At 43.5% G+C, this 23915-nt stretch overlaps 1 protein-coding gene across 5 annotated transcripts in view; it reads right to left on the minus strand.

Moving 5' to 3' along the window:
• Nucleotides 1–23915, minus strand: part of adcyap1r1a (adenylate cyclase activating polypeptide 1a (pituitary) receptor type I) — a 43857-nt gene that overhangs the window by 6442 nt on the left and 13500 nt on the right. The window contains exons 2-13 of one of the 5 annotated variants that reach the window (XM_078934261.1): nt 23553–23600; nt 23146–23302; nt 15174–15267; nt 11095–11205; nt 10921–11021; nt 10753–10850; nt 9423–9555; nt 5584–5737; nt 4442–4502; nt 4142–4211; nt 3363–3454; nt 1531–1614 (exon numbers count right to left, since the gene is read on the minus strand). In XM_078934261.1, coding sequence (XP_078790387.1) covers nt 1531–1614; nt 3363–3454; nt 4142–4211; nt 4442–4502; nt 5584–5737; nt 9423–9555; nt 10753–10850; nt 10921–11021; nt 11095–11205; nt 15174–15267; nt 23146–23187 — 1040 coding nt within the window. In that variant the 5' untranslated portion in view covers nt 23188–23302; nt 23553–23600. Of the gene's footprint in view, nt 1–1530; nt 1615–3362; nt 3455–4141; nt 4212–4441; nt 4503–5583; nt 5738–9422; nt 9556–10752; nt 10851–10920; nt 11022–11094; nt 11206–11453; nt 11594–15173; nt 15268–23145; nt 23303–23552; nt 23601–23915 lie in introns of those variants that run through there. The other 4 variants (XM_078934260.1, XM_078934263.1, XM_078934262.1 and 1 more) reach the window with 4 other exon arrangements.

Here is a 23915-nt window from a genome sequence, read left to right on the forward strand (position 1 = left end):
AATGGACACGCACTCCTGGAATTAAACAGGACGCTGAACAGGTGAGGAGTAACCAGTTAAAACGCTCTGCTCAAGTTGTCTGCCCGAAATGCTCCCAAGGTCGCTCACTTAATCTACCACTTCCTAACTTCTCAAACATATTTGGGAAAATATTCATTCCATCATTCATCTTCTTATCCGTTTTGTCCCCTTTCTGGGTCACGGGGCTGCTGGAGACTATCCCGGCCACTTGTGGGCGAAGGCAGGGGACGTCCTGGACGGGTCGCCAGTCTGTTGCAGGGCAATAAATCGCACACCCCTGCACACTCACATTCACACCTACGGACAATTTAGAGTAACCAATGAACCTATGAAGGCGGAGTCCCCAGGGAAAACCCACGCATGAACGCGGGAGAACATGCACAGAAAGGTCCACTGGGGGAAATTCTTTTTTCGATTTAATGCTTGTATATTTTTTAATCCCCGTTGGCGCGTTAACTAAAGTGGCATTTCCCCAGTTGCTCACACATTTTTACTGGAATACTGTAAAAATGTAATACATGAATCATTGTCTCAAGCCGAACGAAACCATATGAGGTACGCTCTGAACATATTAGGGATGTGGGCGTGGCTAACTAAAAACCTCTGTTGCCACGGAAATCCAAAAGTTTACCGATTCTTTTAAGAATTAAAGAACTGTTCGTCACCCTCAGACGACCAAAACATAGAAATGGTTGCCATGGGGATAAGACCGGTAGAAAAGCTGCCTTTTTTGGGTTATGTCTCAGACCAGGCTGTCAGCGGCCGGGGGCCAGTGACGGCGGGTATGAAGACGAGTGAAGGGCGAGTCATACGCCGCCGCTCGCAGCTTTAATTTGATCCGGTTTCTTCTAATATTTTAGATTCTTAATGTTCTGAGATTTGATTCATTTATGCAAAGATTTTGAAATATATTTAATTAAAAACGGAATAAAATTCCAGCAAAACGTTGGGACAGAAAATGTTGATCCATGTGAAGAGGGAAGATTTCTTGAGGTTTAATATTTTGGAAAAGGTTGACATTTCCATCTATTTTTACATATACAGAATTTCTGGAAGAACGCCTGATGCTAATATGCTTATTGTGCACTAAAAAGGAAAAAATTATTGCTTAATGAGTATTTTCAGAGCTTGTAAATATTAATACCTAAAATTTAAATGTGCTAAAAGGCTCTAAAGTTCTGCTACTTTTAATCTGTAAATGTTTTCTTTGCTCTGGTTTATAAAAACAAAAAATTTTGTCTGTCTGAGATGACTTTTAGGATCATTTTGTAAATGTAATCTGAGCAAGAAAGTTTTATGGGGATTATTTTTTTTTGGTATTTAACATAAAAATGAGCATCAAAAACTAAAAATCTCATAAACTGACAAAAACTAAAAGAAGCTTTGACAGCAAAACATTTCCAAACTGTAAATATTTAAAGACTCCAGGAGTGAACAACACAAACACACACAAACATGCAGTTTAGACAAGACTGTCACTTACAAACACACACGCACAGACACACTTACAGTGTGATGTTGGATAACTCTGACATCCTGCACGAATGCTGAACAGCCTGTGTGGGCTCACTGAAGCATTTCTGAGCACAGCTGCTACACGGCACAGAGACAACACACAACACAACAAAGACACCGTCTTTAGGGACAGACGCACAGTCTCACATCGGCACACACGCGCAGACCCAAGCACAGATGAGAATGGAATCGCCTGTAAAGCCTCACAATGCGCTTTCCCGCGGGAGCAGACAGAAAGCAAGTCTGGCTGAACTCAACTTCACAACCAGACTCTGACTTCCTGCCCACAGGTACGATCCACAACGACGGACAGGTGAGTGTTAGCAAACACGTCCTTGACCTGCACCACTCACAATGAATTAGGGATGCTGTTATTTAAACGAGTGGTTTTCTTATGTGGTCGGAATTTCAAAGAAGCGCATAAACATTCCCTTTGATGTAACTAATAGTAAATGATGGTGAAAACAATTCTTTTAGCTTGATATTTATGACTACAAAATGAATACAATAATAAAAAAAGGTCCCCAATAGGAAAATTAACCATGTTAATAGCGGGTGATTCCATCATTTGTCACAGTGACAGCTTGACAGTGACGTCTCCTCCTCATCAGCCTCATGATGTTGTTCTGAGGCATTCCACTCTTCCACAAGTCCTACATGCAGTTCTGCCAGGTCACTTGGGGGTCCGGTCATCCAGTCTCTGCTTCAGCTGGTCCCAGACGTGCTCTATGGGGTTCAGGTCAGGGGTCATTGAGGCTCTCCCACTTCCTGAAGTCCAGCTGTGGCAGATCTGGCACCATGTGGTGGAGCATTATCATCCAGTTGGGGGTGTTCTGGTGGAATTGGGGGGTTGATGATGGTTCTGTGATGTCTCTGAGGTAAGAAAGTGCAGCGCCTGGACCGTCCAGAACCAAATTGGTTTTGCTCTGACTGGTGATGCCTGCCCAGACTGTTGCTCCTCCTCCCCCAAAGTCAACCCTGGAGACCATGTTGACCTCAGCGTTTCGCTCACCTCGTCTTCTCCAGCAACGCTGACAACCATCTTTTCTGTGGATGGTGACCCGACACTCACCAGTGAACAGGACCACTGCTGCATTATCCACATGGTCTTCAAAGCCGAGTACCCCTCACATCTGGTAAACGGGCCTGCAGCTGTGTGGCGTTCGCTAAACCATGTCTGAGGTCAGAGGTCCTTAGGTTCTGGTCATGGTTGTGGTCGGTCGTTGGCAGGTCTCCACTCCTGGGACTGTCCCAAACTCTGTCAGTAGTTCTGTGAGACAAGTTCACTTGCAACATCTGACTGTCTACCAACCTGACGGCGCTATGGCCAGGTGACGCTGCTCGTCTGCTTAGCGGCGCCGTGTCTTCATGTCTGTTTGAAGGATGAACTAGAAACTAGGAACTGGCTTTATCAGAATGTTTGACATTGATGCCACATTGAAAAAGGTTTTTCTTTTAGAATTCTTTAGTTTTAGGCCCAAACAAGTGAAAACCCTGAACTCATTGAGACCATAATGCAGAAAAAACAACATGAGGTGTTTCTGTCACCCCAATACTGAGTTCACATCACAACTAATCCACAGAGTTTCTCACAACATCCCTAAGTCATTGTGAGTAGTGTAGATGTAAAGTTAAAGAAATAATAATAACTTAGGGAAGTCTGGTTGATAAAAACATCAGATTCAGCACAAGATTTTGTCTCTGTGAAGGGAATGTTCATTTGCAAAGGAACCAACACTTTGATTTGTTCTTTAAAGTTCATGTTTTTCACTTTTTAAAGCAGAAGCCTGAGCGGTCACACATTAAACTCATCCTCCTTCACTTACAGGTAAATGCTGGATTCGTTTCCTCCGATGTCAGGTGACTGCAGCTTCTGCACCAGGATGACGATGATTCCAATGAAGAGGACAAAATTGATCTGACAGCAAACACACGGCATAGGAAAATAACATTAGATGTCACTGCAATCAGAGGCTTTCCAGCTGTAACCACATCCAGAAACACGGCAAATGATGCTTTATTCTATGTTTTCCTGCACGAACAATCATTTACTGGAGAATCATAGTTTTGATTTAACATATGAGCGACTCCCTGTAACAAATATTCTTTTCTTTTGAATAATAAAAGTACAACCGAGTTTTGGGATCACCATAAGAGAAGAAAATTTAACAAATACTTTATTAAAAATTCAACAATTTAAGAGAATAAACTCATAAATGCTACAGAAAGTTGTAGTTTTACACGGAAAAAGTTGTGCTTTTTTTTTTAGAAAAGGAAATTTTATATTTATCTCTTAAAATGTGTCAACATTCAAAGAAATGTGAACAACATCACACTGCTTTAACAAATCTGTGTAAACCTTATTCTTTTTAAATTACAACTCTTTTCCTTGTAAAATTACAACTTGTTAACTCATAAATGGACAAATTGATTCTAGTAAAATGTGACTTTTTTTCTAATAACTGTACAACTTTATTCCTGTAAAAGCTTGACTTATATCTCCTAATTTTATGACTTTATTCTCATACATTTATTCATCTTCGTCCTTTTATGTTGGCCCTAATAGTCTGTGGTACAAAAACAAAAAGAAAGTGAGCGAACCAACCATTATGGAGGCTACCACAGGTCCTTTGATCACCCACCAGAGGGCAGTGTGCTCATTTGTATCCCAACATCTGGAGGAGGAGGAGGAGGAAGAGCAACACTTTGATTAATGATTCATTCTAACCTCCCTGCATTACAGAACAACACAGGCTTTGAAAAATCAATGGAACATTTCTATTTTCAGAAAGAATCTGGACTTTTCAATAAACAGGAGTGGGACCAGAACACTGATCTAAGACAAGAGCACCTGTGTACGTTTGGTTCTTCTGAACCTGATCTGGACTTAACGGGTGTAACTTACCCGGTGTCATGAAAGTGAAGCCTCAGAACCGCCCACACGGTCACACAGATAGTGGGAGTTCCTGTGTGCAAAAACAAGGACAAATTCTTAGCAGCCTAGAATGCAAATAAAGGATTTTTGCGAAGATATCCATATAACAACGCCGTGCTCTTGTGTGTGCGTTTGTGTTTCTGATCCTGTAGAGGTCCAGCTTCCACTTTTGCTGCTGATTGAGACTGCTTAAGACTGTTTAAAGCTCCCAGCATCCCCTGCTTCAGTCGCAGCTGAACTCCTGAGTGGAATCTGTTCCCGCCTCTGCTGTCTGCCTCGGCCCAGAAACTCACTAAAACCTGTTTTTTCTCTGCTTCCGTTGATTTTCTATCCTTGTAGTTTTACCCTTCTTCCTTCTGTGAGAGGAGAAAAAGCTACATTTGGAAATGAAACGAACCCTTTTCAAATGTTCTGTTTTTACTTGTGTGGTTAATTTGTGTCTTGGTTAACTTCCACTGTTGTTTAATTGTTATTTGGTAGTTTTTTTGTTTTTTTCTAATTAATTAGTTGTTTTAGCTACCACCTGGACATAGCTAAAAATTAAAATACCACTGGGAAGACTTTTTAAATAGATCAGAAGACAATTGGAATGAGACTTTAAGCTCTATTATATAATAAAATGAGACTTTCATTTTTGTCACAGCTCCTTTTTGGTAATTTGGTTATTTTTTATAAAAGCAACAAATAAACAGAACTAGAACCATAACCCTTACGATGCTTGAAAAGGAGTTTTTCATCTTTCATTCATTCATCATCTTCTTGACCGTTTTTCCCTTTCGGGGTCACGGGGTTGCCGGAGCCTATCCCGGCTACTTGGGCGTAGGCAAGGGATGCCCTGGACTGGTCGCCAGTCTGTCGCAGGGTAGAATATCCTCAATCACACGTCCATTCACTCTCACACGCACACCTATGGACAATTTAGAGTTGCCAATCAACCTATGAAGCATGTTTTTGGACGGTGGGAGGAAGCCGGAGATCCCGGAGAAAACCCACGCATGCACGGGGAGAACATGCATACTCCACACAGAAAGGTCCCCCATTGATGTTGTGTTTTCCATCTTGAAACCAGAAAAAACGGTGCATAAATGTTGCAGAATAAACTGGTTTCTTACCCCATCCTACAATCGTGTACCAGTAGAAGTAGCGCCTCTCAGGAAAAAAGGTTTCCACCAGCAGCGTGAAGAGATATAGACCCTCGATGAACAGCCAGAAGTAGTTGGACATCACGCAGTAATGAAAAAAAAACATTACTGCTTTACATGCCACCTAAATGAAGAAGGAGGGGAGGAGTTAAAGCAGCGAAATGCACAGGGGGGCTCTTTTTAAGTTAGTAGGTCTGCCTTACATCACACAATCTTGGAAACAAGATTTGCTTCCCTAGCCACTTTTTACATTATATTAGTCTTTGAAGTTGTTTTTTTCTGGCACAACTGAGTGGAAAAATCTATACTTAAGTCGTATTATTCTTGTAAAAACTATGAAAACACACCTGTCAGAGTAACAAATGTCCTAACTCTGCTAAATCACACCGCAAACAGATGCTGCAGTCATGGGGGCGTGGGGGGGGGGGGGGGGGGGGGGGGGGGGGACAGCATGGAGGCCAAACAGTAATTACTCCACAAATTTCAGCCGGAGATGATGAGTGAACATTCGGAGCCGGAGCAGACCTGAATGTCAGGTGAAGTCTAATCTACTGACATCATGTTAACGACCAGTGTCCCTATTTAGAGAGGGGACGACCAATTACAGCAGCGATCCCAGTCGCCGACGACGACGATGACTGTTGATCACCATGGCGACGGGAAGCATGGATTTCAGCAGTAAGGGTAAAATAAGCAATCGTATGTTAATAGTGCTCTTGCAGTCGATTCAAACTGAAGCCATTAACACAGATAATTAGATTAACTCATCATGTCTGCTTAACAACAGTTTTTTTTTTCCGACATCATAGCTTGACCTTTGTTTCCAGTAGAGGAATATTAGTTACCTAATGGGGTGTTTAAAATCGTCTTATGACCAGAGTTACCTTAAAAGGTTAATATCAAACAGGAGGATGCATGCTTCTACAGCGTGTTCCAAATTAAGCAAATTATATTTTTCTCTAATTTTTTTAAATGAACAAACTTCCTAAAGACAATAGTATTTTTTTCCCCAAAAAATAAAAGCCTTAAAATGCACTGTTCCACATTATTACGGTACGCACGACAGAGTTCCACAGTTTTTAATAGACTCTAAAGAACTGAAAATGGTCAATCGTTAAGGTTGCTGCATTAGGAAGTCATGTTTACTGAATTCAAACGCTATTCCAGTCAGTTACAGAAAGCACGGTTCTTCTTTTTGTACTTCGGAAGGAGGTGGTCAGTCAGAAACTCCTCATACTTTTCAGGTCATTGTCACACCTTCAGATCGGACTCTAAAGAGGCCGACCAGGGGCCTCATTTCTAAACGTTGCGTACGCACAAAAGAAGGCGTACGCCACTCTCTACGCAATAGTTGAGATTTATAAAAAGCAAACTTGACGGGAAAATGTGCGGTCCTTCACGCAAGCTCTGACCCAGGCGTACGCACAAAAACGGGTGAAATGAGAAACGGCGACACCGTCGGCAGATGGAAGAAACATGTGAAAGTGAAAATGACAATACTGCCTCTCAGAAATAACATGAAGACTTCACAAAGCAAGTCTTACAATTAACAGCTACACCAACACCCGTTTGAATTGATCGATCAGCAGTGAAACAAACAAAAAAAATCAAACGAAAATTACAACAGAAATTCAAATGAACACTTATTTGCAAAAAGAAAAGTGAAATATGTTCTGCAATATTGGCATGTTGTGCAATTCATCCTCATAAATAATATAGTTAACAGAACGAAATAATGTACAAAACTGATATTCCCGTCAGTGTGTCCGTCTGGCGGAGCAGATATAGGTGCAGACAGACAGACAGATGGATAGATAGAGAGAGATGCATTAATTCTCCACTGGGAAAAGTTGTTTTCATAGTAAAACATTTCTTCATAAGCTACAGAATTATGGTATTCATGCATATGCCTTTAGTTTGTTTTATTTTTGATAAAACAATGTATGGCGTATGTCTCAACCATTCAGAGAGCAACAAGAAATTACATTTGCTGATCAATTTCCCATTTCCACGTTGATTATTCCCGACATCTGTAGCTTGTCAGATGTAACTAAATGGATGGAAATAAAATGCCCCATCACAATGCGTAATGACGCACAATGGCTGATCTGGCGCTCTTAGAAGATGTGGCAAATGGAAGAATTCGGAGTGAACGCATCTTTAGACAGCAAGAAGACGTGCTGGCAAACGAGGACGAGTGGCTGATGAGCCGGTTCCCACTTCCTCGAGCCGTCCTGTTGGACCTCTGTGGGCTTTTGGGGGTGTGTCACCCGGTGCATCTGGCGCGTCGGCGTCCCCCTGCGCCTCAGTCACCACTCCACTAAGGGATTCCCCAATTCTTGCCGCTTGTCTCTCATCAAGAGGGGTCAGCTCCGGTGTCCACCCCCCCCCGTGGCAGACACACTCTGGCGATGCAGCGCCAGACGTTTTTTTGCCTAGACTTTGATGTCCGACCATTTCTTTTTTATTTAACCACGGTCCGAGGTTGTGAGGCTACAGCATTAACGGCGTTTGCCACTCACGTGCCTTTTTTGCGTTAGTAATGCCCACACTGTGCCCTTCAAACAACACTTTTCTCCTCTTTTCCACCTCGCCAACGATAACTTTTACTTCACATTGAGTGAAGTTACGTTTTTTTCATTTCCTCTCGGTGTTTGCCATGATTTCGCAATCAATGAATATTCATTTGTGGGCGTTTCACGGACTATTTATGGGCAACTATGGGCGTGTCATGAGGCCGCAAAAGCTGCGCTGCATTTAGAATCGGTTGTGATTTATTAAGAGAAAGATGCGTAGGATGTGCGTGCGCACGGTTTTATAAATCCGTATATTTATGTGCGTACGCATGTCCTATGTTTCATCCGTACGCCACTTCTGACGCAAATCCTACGCAAAGTTTTATAAATGAGGCCCCAGATCTCTCCCCAAGATTCTGGCCCAATCCATGACTCTGCCACCTCCTTGCTGACGTTGCAGCCTTGTTGAGACTTGGTGGCCATCCACCAACCACCCACTACTCCATCCATCTGGACGATCCAGCGTTGGACGGCACTCATCAGGGAACAAGACTGTTAGAAAATGGGTCTTCATGCCTGTCTGTGTTGTTTAGAATAGCAGAACTGCAAGCATCTGGAGGGTCCTACACCCTGATGTTGGTGGGACTCCAGAGACACCAGCGCTAGCTGCTTTGTAATGGTATTTTAGCAGCATTCGTCTGGCAGAAACCTAACTCCTTCTGCCCGATGATCACGCCTAGGTTTCTGTGAAATGTCCAAGGTTTTCACACCTTTTCCAACACATTGAACTATTTTATGTTTTTTAACTACGGAGAAGTCATTTTTCTTTCCCATAATGCTTGAAAATGTTGGTCTTCTTGGTAATGTGAAACGTCCTTCTTTAGTAGTTTTTCTTTTAATTAAACTCACCTGGAAAACTGATTATCACAGGTGTCTGACATTGATGTCAGTGATTCAAAGAACCCCATGAGTTTTTTTATGGAAAAAACTAAGAATTTCCTGATTTTGACACTTACATACAACTTTGGAGCACACCGCAGTTTTCCTGCATTTCAGTTTTAATCCTATGTACCTGCATCTACAGGAGAAGTGTCTGTACTCCAGTGGAATCATTAAACCACGCCATCTTATGTAACTGAAACTAGGCTCCGGAAACATCCTTTAACAGCGCCTTTATCAATTGTTTTATTGGAGCATCTAGCGCTTTAAAATTCCTGATTACTGTTGCAGAGTGAAAGTAATTCTAATCGCAGAGGATTAACGATGCTTTGACTGTGGACGGTGCTTACTGACCGTGTGCGTGAAGCAGTGGTCGCTGTCCTCCTGAGCATACAGCACGCCGTCCTTGATGAAGACCGAAACGGCTCTCAGGATGAAGGACACGAAGAGATTCATGTGGATGAAGTTTCTGGTGCAGTGGAGCTTCCTGGAGACACGAGAGAGTTCAGAAAATGCCTCATCGTCCCAAAGAGAACCAGAGCTCGTTTTCTATTATTCAAAGATCTTTTGATTAAAATAAAGACATTATGTGCAAAATAAAGAAAGAAAAATAAAAAAAAACACCTTCAGTCAGCTGTTTTTGCACAAATCTGCCCACATTAAGACAAAAATGCTTTTGATGGAAAATCATTTTTCCTACAGACTGTTGAATGACTCACTGACATGCTCATAAATGTATTTATTATTTTGTAGAGAACTGCAGTTATAAAAAGAACCAACCATTAGACCTGCTAATGCATCAGTGGGAATTTCATACAATATTTAACACATTTAAAGATCATATTTGAGACTTTATGAGCATAAATGATCCAATTTATTAAAAAATGTAAGCTTTGCTCACGTTTCACTTTTAACTTCCTTTTCCGAGAGTATTCTGGCCAAAAATTGGAAGTCAAGCAATCAAAACAAACAAAAAATATACAAATATATTGAAATTCAGAGATTTAGTCATAAATAATTGGAAAATTAAAGACATAGAAGATAAAGGAATGCAAATATACATATATACACACACATCTATATCTAAATATACAATCTAATACACGTGTAAATGATTCCATTGATGTTACTTTTAATTCTAAAAGGACATTTTTCCCTCGCACATAAAGTACACACGCACATGAAAACAGATCAAAAGATGATGGCAGTGAGACTTTAATAACATTTTTCACAGACATGGTCTACAGATTGAGCTTTATTTGACATTTTCAACCTTAAAAAAATCAAGATGAAAACAATCAGGTCAGTTTTGATCTGATTTTGATTCAGAATCAGACGAGCTAAATGTTTTTAAATTACCTTTTCATATTAAAAAGATTGGTAACAGGATCGTTTTTAGGTTTCTTTGAATTTTTGTATCAGTACCAATAAAATGTATATCAAAAATCTACATAAGTGCATTTACAGACACACGTAAACCCTGCAGCATGTATGGGTGTTTTTATTCTTCTTATATTTGTTTTTCAATTCGTTTGATCTAAATTCACATTTGCTGATGAGTCTAGAGAGATGCATCACTGAGGTTTTATCAGCTTATCCATATTTTCAGCGATCTTTTTAGCGTCTGAGGATTTAAAGAGCAGGTCGTAGAGCAAACCAACCCAAAAGGAGGAGAGGAGCTGACCTGAACCTGCAGAGAATGGCCATAGCTGTGGTCAGGGAGACCAGAGAAGTGCTGTATCCAACCGTGTACAGAGCTTTAACCGATGCATAGTACATGTCCTGACAACGGAGGACAAGAAAGTCAGTGGCATGGATTCGGTTGTCGACTTTTTAGATGAAATAAACCTACAGGTTTGGTGGTGTTGTCATAGAGGAAACAAACGTCCACGTAGTGAGGGAAAGGCTCAGACCAGCCAAACTCGGTGCAGTTCCGGCTGACCCTCCCCATTTCTGAAATGAGACAGAAAGGATCCAGAATTTCTGAAGAATCCTCTCTGGACTGGATTTGAGGGGCGCTGCTCACCTTCGTCTGGGCCGATGTAGTCGTGAATGAATTCAGGACAGTTGACCACCACGACCTCGCCCACGTTAGCCGCCTGCCAGCAGGTCAGGTTGTCCCACATCCAGGAACATGCTGGAGAGGACGAATCAGGGAAAACAGGAAAGAAAAAAACCTTTAAGCAAAGAAAATATCTTACTCATTCAAAATACATGAAACAGAAAACAAGAATGAACATCTTAACAGATTTTAATAATGACTAACATCATGTAATCATCTTAACGCATCGTCGGTGAAACTAGACAAGAGTTACTTAAGTAGAACTCATAAATATAATTGTCAAGCCATATTAGTCAACTGACATCTAGATTAAGACAACCCACCTTACAGTAACCCCAGAAAACACAAGAATCCTTTTCTTCTGGGTTTTTAAAGGTAATAATGACACAGTCTGTCAGTTTCCTTTAGTTTTTTATTCTCACTCCTTTGTTTCTTGCGCAGGTTGGCTGTGGCTCCTGGGGGGCTCCGCCCCCTTCACCTGTCAGTACCTGAAGTGGCGCACAGCTGCCTGCACTTTAGTTCATTTGTTGTGTTCTATTGAAGCTCCCCTGGTTCTGTGCTCTCTGTCGCAGTGTGGTTTTCTGTTTGGCTCTTAATGTTCTCGGCTTTGCTAAAGGCCCGTGTCGCTGTGTTGGAGTGGTGCCTTTTGTTCAATTAAATTATTCTCCTCACTCCACTTTGCCTCTTTTTTCCTGCAGTTGGGTCGTCCTGATTTCCTGTAACAAATAAGACTTTGGTTTGTTTATTTCGGGTATAAATGAATAAACATTATCAATAATAACAATAATAAAGCAGCCAAATTTGACACTGTGGTTTCTTCAGGGGTATGCTGAAATAAAATAAAAAATACTAACAGAAAATAGCTTTAATGAGGAAGTAATTATCTTCTTCTTGTATAGGAAATGTTTAGGTCAGTTTTCATTCTGTTAAAAATGCCAAAAACAAAACAATCTGAAATAAGAACAGCGTCATGACTAGAAACGTCCACGGTGGCCCTGAAGTGACGGCTTCTTCCGTTGCTTTTTTATCACTTCAGTTTGATTTTTAGAATTTACTTTTGTTTTCAAAGTAAACCAGATAAAAGTAGGTATTATCGGACATCACTGGTTGGATGATGAGGATTGTCAATTATCTCAACCCAAAGTTATTTGGCATGAAGTGATGTTGGATATGCATCCATCCATCCATCCATCCATCCATCCATCCATCCATCATCCATCCATCCATCCATGCATCCATCCATCCATCCATGCATCCATCCATCCATGCATCCATCCATGCATCCATGCATCCATCCATGCATCCATCCATCCATCCATCCATCCATGCATCCATCCATCCATCCATCCATCCATCTACTTCCGCTCATCCTGGACCGGGTCCAGGGGGCAGCAGTCCTTGGAGGGACGTTAACGTTGGGAGTTGGGGTCATCTGGACCCCACAAGATAGCACAAGGGTTAAGCAAAGATTCCCAGACTTCCCTCTCCCACCACTACAGACTGGAACAGCGACCGGACGCCACACCAAACCGCCTGTCAACCTCACGTTCTGACCTTCCCTCACTCGTGAACAATATCCCAAGATATTTAAATCCTCCACCTCCATCCTCCAGCCACCCAGATTTGCTCCACACTAACCATAAGACTTTAGTTAGTATTCAGACTTAAAGACGCTTTTAAATAAACGTCAAAAACCAAACGCCATCATCTACTTTGTGATGTCCCATAGTCCCTACCTTTTGCTGTTACTTACTGTGTTTCATTTTTTGACATTTCGTTTAGATTTTCTGAAAAATACTTTTGTTCTCTATAACATTTATTTTTATTTTAAATCTTTCTTTTTTGCTTTTCTTTGCTTTTATTTTGGTTTCTAGAATTTTGTTTTATTAACTAAATTGTGGTTTTTAATATTTGTTCTACTTTGTAAATTGACGTTTGTGATCTTTAATACGTTGCAGCGTTCATTTGTTGATGTGTTTTGGACGTCAGGGCCACCGTACTTTTCTTGTCCGAATAGAACCAACCTTTTCCGTCAATACCTCTCTATACCAGATTCAGCGATACATTTATCATCAAACAAAACTGGATGCTGCACTGGAACTCAAATGTTCAGAGGATGTTGAGATCTCTTATTCTTCAGTTTACTGAGAAGAAACTCCACTGCAAAGAAAACAAATCTGCACAACTCTCCACAATATTGGCCTTTTTTTTCCACCTCCGTGACTCCTGCGTTCTGTTCAGCGGATCTCCACCTGCCCCTCTCCCTGCCTTCCTCTCCACGGGTCCACCACATTGTTAAGCCCGGGTTCATTTGCTGCTGCAAATGAAGAAAATAGACATGCAGGAGTTGGGTGTCTGTGTGCGTCTGCAGACCTTTTCTCTTCTCTGCCCGGCTCGGTAATCTGTTTTGGTTCTGTCTGCTGAGCCGGACACGGAGCCAATTACCTTTTAAAGGGCAAATCTGAGCCAAATGAGCCGCACTGAACCGCTGAGGTAACCGGCTTCATAAAACACTCTCCCTGCGTCACTGGCCGCTGCTCGCACAACATGCTGTTTCTTTACTGGCCTGCAAATGACATTTTTGCTGCAACATCTTAAAGACAGACAGGTTTTCCCTTCAAAGATGAAGATCTTTTCTGTTATTAATCACAGCATTGAGCTAATTTGATATAGTTGCACTCTAAGTCTGGAGCAAATCTTAAGCATTCTTATCATAGCTCTTTTTTTAAATTATTTTGACTTTGATGAATGCTTGGACATTTCTCTGAGGGACAGAAAACATTTTCTCTGACTGATGCATGATGGGAAATTCCACACTTTCTGTTGTATTATCATAAACAACCCTGGAGAACCCACAGGGTCAAATTTGGTCTTTTTTTTCCACCTTTTTAAAAAGAACATTATTGAATCTATTTTTTTCTCTATTTTTTTTGTCTTTATGTTTTGTTCTGTTTTTCCATTTGTGGCTGCTGTTAATTGCTGCTTCCCAAAGGGAACAAATGAAAACCATTTCTGTTTAATTTACTTTAAAATGCCATGATGCAAATTGTTGTTGGGTTCTCCAGGGATAAACAAATTTAGTAAATTCAAATGAACTATTGATACAATCAGAAGTACTTAAGGAGTTATATTTCAAACAATCCATCTTGTGTAAAAATCTGATAGGCATAGAAATTGATCCACGTTAAGAAGTTGGATTTTTAGGTGTTCTATGTGTTCTGATCTGCAACCTCAGCACTTTGGTGCTCCAGTGTTTTGTCTGTCAGCAGAAAGAGCAGGATGCCCTCATTTAAAAGGACAGTGGGTGACAGGGGTGAAAGGTCAAAGCTGGTGGAAAAACAAGCCACCCCACTGCTGGATCAGAAAGTGACAGCATGTCTGATTGATGCCTTATGTTTCTGAGTGAAACAAACAAAAGGATCTTTTTCCTGCACGTCGCTGCTGTACGCCGACAATCACAGCGAAACGCAGAATACAGCAGAAACCTCTCAGTGTCCAGAACAGAACGAATTTACCGTTGACCTTTCAAATTTCCCTTTTAGCTATTTTTCTCTTTAAACTTGTCTCTCCATCCAAATCTTCAGTGATTTTCTTTTTTTTTTCTTTTAGCCGTTGTTAAAGTTGTGATCTGGTTTTCGGTATTTTGGATTTGTAGCCTGTGGGGCAAGACTTTAAACTGCTCTAAAATAAAAAGAATGAAAGATTCTAAAATCAAAACCACAATACGTGGCCAAGAACATGATTTCTTCCAGGACATTCTTGCGTTCTTTATTTATGGTTATTCGGGGAAGAAGAAAAGTGAAAATGCACATGAAGGTACCTTTATGATTTTTAAATCTGAAAAAATGTCAAATAATTTCTTGTGAAAGCCTGCATTTTATTAATTCTTCCATGCATGACCTTTATCGGTGGTTATGTTCTCCCAGCTTCAAACCTGCAACCACTTAACCATAGCAACCGAACCGTGGAAACAGCCGCCCGCTTCAGGCTGAGTTATTCGGAAAGAGGAGGCCAGAAGCCACGCATGCATTCCCACACCTTACCGTATTCCGCTCCATCTGGGTTGTGCAACGTCATCATCTCCATACATTTCTCATGTTCCCGTTTTATGATGCAGTGCTCCGACTCGCAGGCCACCTGGAGAAAGCAGACCGATCAAAGAGCTTCAGTGAATTTGAAACGTTTAAACACAGAAACTTTTTGCCTTACATCTCATTCCCAATCTTTTGTACCACTTTGACGGGATGTTGAAAATGTGAAAATCCGGTATTGATTCGTAATCTTTTAAACTGATTTTCCGGACAAGGATCCCTGCCTATTTTCCTGTGACTAATTACGTTTATTTTTACGATTAAAACGTTAACCGAGAAAATAATCTTGAGTTTAAGCGTGAGAAGTGTTGTACGGCCCTCACCGCCCATCCATTACCCCTTTTTAACCGCCCTCACTGGCTGAGCAGCTACTTCAGGCCCATCACTCAACGTTGCCCCTCTCTCCTCCAGCCTGGTCAGAGCTGCGTTTGGTTTATTTCCATAGCAACCATTTAAGTTTTTGGTTGCCTTTGGGTCATGAACAGGTCTGTGTAGTTTTAGGTAAACCAGCAAAAGTACATTTTTGGATTTCCTTGGCAACTGATGTTTTTTGTTAACAAAAACATTCCCAATGTGTGTATGTCATTTGTTATGTTGTTTCATACAGGTGGAGCCAGCGGATCATGGATTGAAGTGGCTCACAATGATGCTCGAGGAGTTAAGAGGTGATAAAAGCGGCGTTGTAACTTGTAGCTGGTACTAGAAAGGATTTTTTTTTTAATTCAACATGGCTGCCTCTTCCTAAGGTCAAAGGTTAATGAAGATGCGGTCGTGGTTGTAGACACAACCTGTAAAATGTTGTGAAACTCGCTCAAACAAGTTTTCCATAAACTAGGAAAATGGGAAAATTGTCCAAATTCACACCTTGCCACAAAATGGGCGCAAAGCCGTATTTTAATATGTGGCCATCCCATAATAATTTCTAAACTTCACTTGGATATCTCCGACATGGATGTTGTTGTTTTCATTTGTGGATTTTGAAAAAAATTGAGCCCCATCAGAGAATTTGGATTTTATTTTTTTTTCTTGACAGTTTCTCCCACTGTGATGTCATCTGTTTTTTTTGTCTTTGTTGTGTGTTGTGGCTGGGGGGGGGGGGGGGGGGGGGGTCACCATGCCCATAATTCCTTTTGCCCAGGTAGTAGGTGTGGGCAAACTGGATGAGTTTTTTAATTGGTGGCGAGGGTGATGACATTTTTGCTCAAAGACAGAGTAGGAATTCTGAAAGCGATCTGGTCTTTTAGTCCAGGACGACTGCAGGACAGAATGGTGTCCATTACAATTAGTCAATTCAAGAGTTGGAAAGGCTACACACACACACACACACCTATGTGTGTGTTTTGGAACGTTAATTGTGGCATGATGGTGGGGGCAAATATTTTCATTAAGTCCATGTTTTGATCTCTCATCTGCTCCAAACTGCTTCCTCCAGTCATTCACCATTTTATGTTCCACACAATACACCACTAAAGCCTTAGGAACCCAAATACATGAGAGTACAGGCATCTGGGATTTCCCTAAAGGTATTGCAGTCTCTGCTCATGTTCCCTCCTTCTCCTCATCCCAGTCTCCGCTCAGCCTCCTCACCGCGTCCCCTTTGCTCACATACAGAAATGTTAGGTGTAATACAGTCCAGCCCTCTGAGCCACAGCTGACTCATCACTCTGCCTCCTGGTATGATTTCACTTCAGGCCTCAGTGCCTAGTTATGGTCAGCAGACTGTGAAGATGCCCTCGGATTCACTTCCTCTCTTCATCGGATTGCAGATGAGAGCGGATCGGATGCCGATCGGATGCTATGGAGCGTCACCGGAGCCGTCTCAAACCTACACAGCCTCTTCCTGACAATACTCCCTTCAGCTCGTTCAACAAACGCCATCAGTTTCTGTCAACAGCGAAACATCGCCTCCGTTTTTCTTCTTGACAGGAGTCATATTTCTTGAAGCTGGTTCTGTTTTGAGGAAAAGCCTGTCATCCTCAGAGCATCTCTGTTGCTAAGCAGCAGGTAAACAAGTCAGCAGCCGCTAAATTCTCCGAGCAAAGCAATGCACAAATAATTGGATAGAAATAAATTCATATCTGTGTTATATGAGTCCCTTCCTTCTTTCTATATATGTTATTTCTATAGTATCATGCTAATAAAAACTCTATGACGCATTCAGGTCATGACTGGGATGTAGAATAGGGTGAACGTATGCCACCAAAAAAGTTTGGCTCATTATTTGCTGAAAATTGAAACTCAAAATGAATAAAATGAAAAGAAGACTTTAAAAACGTAAATTATCGTAAGTCAAATATAACCTTGTTTAGTTTCAGTTTCAATTTTTCAGATTTGAAATTCACAAACTCAGATTTTCCTTTCAAATCTTTTTTTCACTTTCAACTTTTTTTAAAAAAAATTGAATCAAAAATCTTCAGTTTCGACTTTTGGCCCCGTTCTGGCGAGTTGGGGCAGGGCTTAGATTAAGGACCAATCAGAATGAGGAGGGTGGGAGCTGTCAGTTTTTTTTTTAATTGTTTTTTATTTTGAGTTTCAACGCCAGTTTTTCAGCTTTAGTTTTAAATTGTTGTATTTTTGATTTTCAAAACTATTGGCCCCAATTGGGCACCATAAAGGTTCTTTCAAAATGTTAAAAACCCAAAAGTTTTAGAAATATTTTGGTAGAGAAGACATACAGAGCACCATTTCTGACCAATCCACATCCTCGCTAGATGGATGAGTCCTGCTGTTAGAAAGCAGAGTCGGCGCTGCTCCTTGCCCTTCTGCCGTGGTTTGGGGTGGGGGTCGGGGCTTCCGGTGCCTGGTGGGGGCGGTGGGGGGCTCCGTTGGTCGGGGGGTCGGGTCCGGTGCCTGGGTGGGGCGGGCTGGGGCGCTGCGTGGTCCTCTGGGCTTGGGTGTGGGGGTGCGTGGTGGGGGGGTGGGGTGGTGGTCTGGCTTGGTTTAGGGGGGTGGTCCCTTTGCCTGTGCTGGGGGGGGTTGGCGGGGGGCCCTGCTCGGGTGGGGGGGGCCCAGCGGCGCCGGATGGGCTGCCCATCTGCACCTGGGGCTGGGATCGGCCCTTTCCTGGCTCTGGGGCGGGACGGGACAACCCTCTCGGGGCCCCCGGTCGCTCTGGGTGTCACCCGCTTCGGCTGCGGGGTCTGGGGTGGGGTGGGGGGCTTGTTGGCCCTGTCCTGGGGGAGGGCGTTCTGGGGGGGAGGGGGGGCCCATTATTAGTACGGGTCAGGGGGGCTAGCGGGTCGGGGTCTCCGCTGAGGCAATCAGTGGTTGCCTCGGCCGGTTGGCCTCCTCGGTCCCGTCGAGGCCTGACCAGAGCTCTTCTAGGGCCGGCGTCTGGGGGTGGGGGCCTGGGCTTGCTCCGGGGGGGGGCGACGCTTTCTGGCTCCTCTCTCTCTGTGTGGGGTGGGTGGTGCCGGGCCTGGGGTGTCGGCGCCTCCGGGGGTGGGCCCCTGGGCTGGGTGGCCCTGGCCCCTTTGCTGGGGGTGGGCTGGGGGACGGCTGTTTGGCCACCGGGGGACAGTCTACCAGCTGTCCCCAACTTACCCCCTTCCTTATATAACCTCATATTAGGGTGAGGGGGTGGGGGGTCTAGCCTGCGATGCGCCTTGGGGGGGGGCTACTTGGGAGTGGCCCCCCTCCTATGGTTGCCGTATGGAGTGGGCCCCCCCTCTTTCGGTTTTATTTGCACCTTAGACATGTAGGGTCCTTGGTAGGGGGGGTGCTTGGACATCACTGCAAGCAAGCAGCAGATGTCCTCCTGGCACCCTACCCGCCAATTTTAACCGCACCTTAGACATTTAGGGCCCCTTGGTGTGGAGGGTGAGGGGACATCACTGTGAGTAATCAGGAGATGTCCCCTTAGTGCCCTACTCGCCAATTTTAACTGCACCCCCCTTAGTACACACACCCCTCCCCCTTCAATATATACATTCAAACATAAACACACACACATGCACACAAACACCCTCTCAAACACCCATACACGCACACACATTTTACAAGGAAGGTGGGACCTGGGTCCATCTGTCCCCTACCCCTTCCCTGGTGGGGGGTGCGGGCCCCTTGGCGATGGCGGCCGTGTCCCTTGGGTGCCGGCTCCCTGGGCCCGGCGGTGCTCTCTCCGCGCGGTGGGGGGGTTCATATTACACCTGAGCCGGGGGTGTTCGTGTCCCTGGGGGGTGGGTCCTGGTCCTTGCCCCTGGGCGCTGGGCCCCGCCAAACTTCCAACATGGCCGAGCCTGGTCGGGCCATATTTATAACATCCCTTGTGGGCCGCCCTTTTTTCCCCGGGGTTCCCCCCTCCTGGGCGGGGGCGGCGGGCCCCTGCCTTGCTCCTACCTGGACCAACCGTGGGCCGGGTGGGTGGCTGCCTGGAGTGCGGAGCGGGTCTCCCTTGGGGGGTCCTGGCTCGTACCTGGTGTCGGGGCGGGGGGATGCCCGGAACTCCTGGGTGGTGGTGGGGTGCTCGTCTGGGGCTGTGGGCGTCCCTCTCCGGTGGGGCCCTGCGTTGGGCTCTTCCGGCGCGGCGGGGGGCTGCTTTCCTGGCTGGGCTGGGGCGGCGCTCTCTTTCCCTCTGCGCCTCCCTGCTCTCTGGCTCTGGGGGCCTCGCGGCGGTCCGGCTGGCCCTGGCCTGGGTGGCGGTCTTGGTCGCCCGGGGGGCGGTTGTTCCCTGCCTGTTCCCGTGTGGCGTTGGGGGAATTCCGGCTGCCGCTGCTGCTGCGGCGGGGGTATGGGTGTGGGGGTGGCTGGGCGCTCCTCCTCCTTCTTTTCACATTCCACCATCCATTTTAGAAGAACATAAACACTCACCTGAGCACAGGTGTTAGCTCACCTTTGCACTAATAGTTTGCATGATTGAATGAATGAAAGATTTCACACTAGTTGGTTTAAAGGCATAGGTATGCGTTCGTGAACACTATCTGTTTTGTGTGCATGTTGACATGTGGACATTTTTGCGGCTAGCAGGTGTGTTGATAATATTTGAGTGTGTGTGAACAGGCCCCGCCCTTTTTGTACTACATTTGAACCGTACCGTAACGATTAACAACCAGTAAACCTGTCTGCTCTCTGCTGCTTCATGGTCTTACCCCCCTTCCCCTCCTATTATCACCCTCCTACCCCCCCCTCTCTCTAACGTCTCTCTTCTTCCCCTCTTTCCTTTTCCGTCCGGTCCAACACCAAAGATTTTCAAACATGATTGAAATTAATAAATTTTGGCCTCAATTACAAAAGGGGTTTATTCAGACATAACTTTGGTTTGTCTGAAGATGAATAACCCCTCTTGTTAAAATAAAATATGTCCAACACAAGAGGCCCTCAGCTCTCATCGGTTTGCCTAGCTGTTGGACAGGACAAGTTAAAAAAAAAAAAAACAAAAAAAAAAAAAAAAACAAAGCAGAGTCGGCCCCCACGACATGGGCCTTTAGAGACCCACTTATATGAAAATGGTGTGTTTAATGTTTTCTGATGATAGAGGACATATATGAAGACAATGAAGCGTCACTTCTGAGTATTTCTTTATACAAATCCCTGAGAATCAAGAGCAGACGAAAAAATGCTGTAGGCAAAAAAAAAGGCGTATTTGTGGGTGGGCAAAAAGCTCTCTGCTCCGCTTTATCCCGATTCACTTGGAGTAAATGGATCCACGTACGACTTGGTTTTCCTCATCTGAGCTGGAATTTGGCTCAAAACTCAGTATTTGCTCGCCATTTTTGTATGACCACTGATGTTGGGGAGAGACTATGAGCTATCGGAAGAGCCTATGAAGAAGTGGGTGATGGGGAAGGGGTGTGGGGTTGCTCAGAAGATGATCCGAGTGGGACTTAAGGAATACATTCTGAGGGTTGTTTTTCTATAGTGCCCCCCTTCCTTCCTTGTTTTCATCAGAGGCCTTAAAGCAGGGTGTAGTCAGAGGATCCTAGAGAACAGAGACCCTCTGAAATAAATATTTTTGAAAGAGGATCGCTGCTTTGGGTCCCCTTGACCTCAAAGGGCGCCCGCCCCCGCTGACCTGGTTCGTGATCCAGCCTCATGTCCACACAGGAGGTCTTTTGTCCCAACAGCAGTTAGACTGTAAAACGACAGTATATAGGACTGCTGAAACTGCTGCTGTATTAACTTATTTATTCATGACGTGTACTTTTACTAACATTTTTTACTACGACTTTCATTCTTACTCTTGCTATTTCTTTTTCTAACTGTTACGTTTCTTGTTTGGCTTCTGTAACAGCACAATTTCCCTGCGGAGATCAGTAAAGTCCTATCTCATCTTATCTTATCTTATCTTATCTTATCTTATCTTATCTTATCTTATCTTATCTTATCTTATCTTATCTTATCTTATCTTATCAATCTCCCAAGAAGGCTTATAACACCTTTTTGGAAAAACAACTTGTGACGACAAAAGAGGATAAAGTGCAATTCCATTAGAATGAGTTTATGCTAACGGGAAACGAACGGCAGCTGTGAGAGCAGAAGCTCTCCCAAACACAACGGAACCTAATGGAAAAGGGAAATTTGTTTGAAGGTAAGACAGGAAATAAGAACTGAAGAAAATTAAATTGAATTGCTTCAAGGTTTTTATGGAGTAATGCAAAATAATCAGAGCCAAAACCTGTGTCGTTTTAAAGGACACAGTTTCTGCAGAGCGGCAGGAGTTCAATAGAACGTTGTCTCAGAGGTGTGGGCGGGGCACTTGGCGTGTGGCCACAGTATTTTCTTCTTCCAATAGCATTTTTTTTGTCTGCTCCTGATTCACAATAATTTGAATAAGAAAATACTCAGAAATGCAATTTTTAGCCTAATTTAAGGCTGTCATTTATATTTGTCCTCCATCATCAGAAAAATACAACAACATGTCAAAAACACAATTTTCATTAAATGGGTCTTCAAAAGCTATTTACTCTGAACTACTTTTACCATTTAAGGTACATATTATTACACCTGATCCGGGTATCAGCAGTGGTGCAGTGAGTTGTGGACTTCTAGGTTTTACCTGCTAAAGCCTAGGAGCCCAAATAAAAAAGATAAAATAATTAAATTTAGAAGAACTTCTATTTTTCTGCAGCCAATCATATCGGTCCTTCCTCTAAAGCAGATGTCTGACTAGATAAAGCCTCCATTCGGAGGCTGCAGAGCACATTTCAGTCCTCAAGGCGATTTTCTAGAGCCAGAAAAAACAGCAGCTCCCACAGCAGCGTGCAACACAGATCTTACATTTCCCATTTGACACCGCAGACCTTTGTCCACCAAACAGAGCCGTCTGACAGACGAGACATATGTTTAACATGTTCTGTGCAGCAAACAGAAAAATCCCCAAAATTCACCCTTAGAGAAAGACGTTTTCACAGGAACTCTGTTGAGTTCTCTGAAAGCCCGGGGAGATGATGCTCGAGAAATGTAGAACAAACCTTCAGTTGAACGCTTGAAGAAATGAGGTGTGGCTAAAGAGCTTTGCACATATATGGAGCACGCCGCTGAAGGTCAGCTCGTCATGGCTTTGTGCACGAAGCTCAATGTCACGTTTATTAGATCCCTGTCGCGCAAAGGCTGGTGAAGCTTGTGGCCACAAGGTTGCATAGATATTCACACCTTTTTTTTTAAAGTAAGGTCATTTTCAAATTTCAAGAAGATCTTATTGTTTGCCTTGAATGTGGCTCCCTGCTGCACGAACGCCTTTCCTCCCACACATCCTGCGCGACTCTTTCTTTTTTAAACTAATGGGTGCAGATGGATGGGCAACACTCGGATCAACCATGACTGCTTCTGTTGTAATCGGCCTTCAGATTTGAACCTCTTGTTTTTCCCCCACAAAATAACAGAGTCAAAATGCAGTCCAATGGGATCCTATGCATTTCTGTTCACCTGAAGCCCCCCCCCCCACACACACACACACAGACGTGTGACCAGCTTATGAAAGACTCACCAAGGGCAGGAGGAGGATTGCAGTCAGCAGGTAGCCTCTCATTGTGTTCTGTGAAGTGGTTGTGTCCAAAGGGCAGCACAGGGTCTTTATAGGGGCTTGTATTTCCAGGGATGCGCTGAAATTGTTCCTCTCAGAGGATCCACGGCTTTACATCACACTGCAACACAAAACACACAGGAAAAGAAAACTAGTGGCCACTTTTTATCTACTATAAACTAACCAATCATTCTATTACACATACAGTTTTTAGAAAATAAAATGGCAACATACGGTTGCCAACTACACTAATCTGAGCTGTTTGAGGTTAATACATCAGAATGAAATTGGGATGAGAAAGACCGGAAGAACTGTAACGTCATAAATCTGTGTTGAGTTCAAGAATTAATTTCATATCGAAATAACTTTACCTCACCACAGGTAATCAGAAATCATCCCAAAATAAACACTTCCGAATCCTGCAAGCGGAGAAAAATTGGAATCAATCAAACCGAACCTCTTCCTCCACAGTGCTCCTGAACAAATTGATGTATGAAACAGCTTCAAATGACAGAAGGAAGCCTCTTCCACTAAAGGCACATCAACACACTTCATGAAGGGCGGCGTCGGACTTGTACATGGTAGCAGGAGTTAATACTACGTCTAGTTTTTTAATCAATATCAAAAACGTTGGTGTCCAAAACAGCAGAATAAAAATAAATAATGAAATTCCATAAATAATAGGACCAAGATTGAGGTTGGAGGCGTTCCAGCTGTTATTCGTGGCTAAGAGA

Source organism: Oryzias latipes, chromosome 17 (genome assembly GCF_053564925.1).
Source record: "Oryzias latipes strain Hd-rR chromosome 17, Olatipes_Hd-rR_3.1".
Taxonomy (NCBI): Eukaryota; Metazoa; Chordata; class Actinopteri; order Beloniformes; family Adrianichthyidae; genus Oryzias; species Oryzias latipes.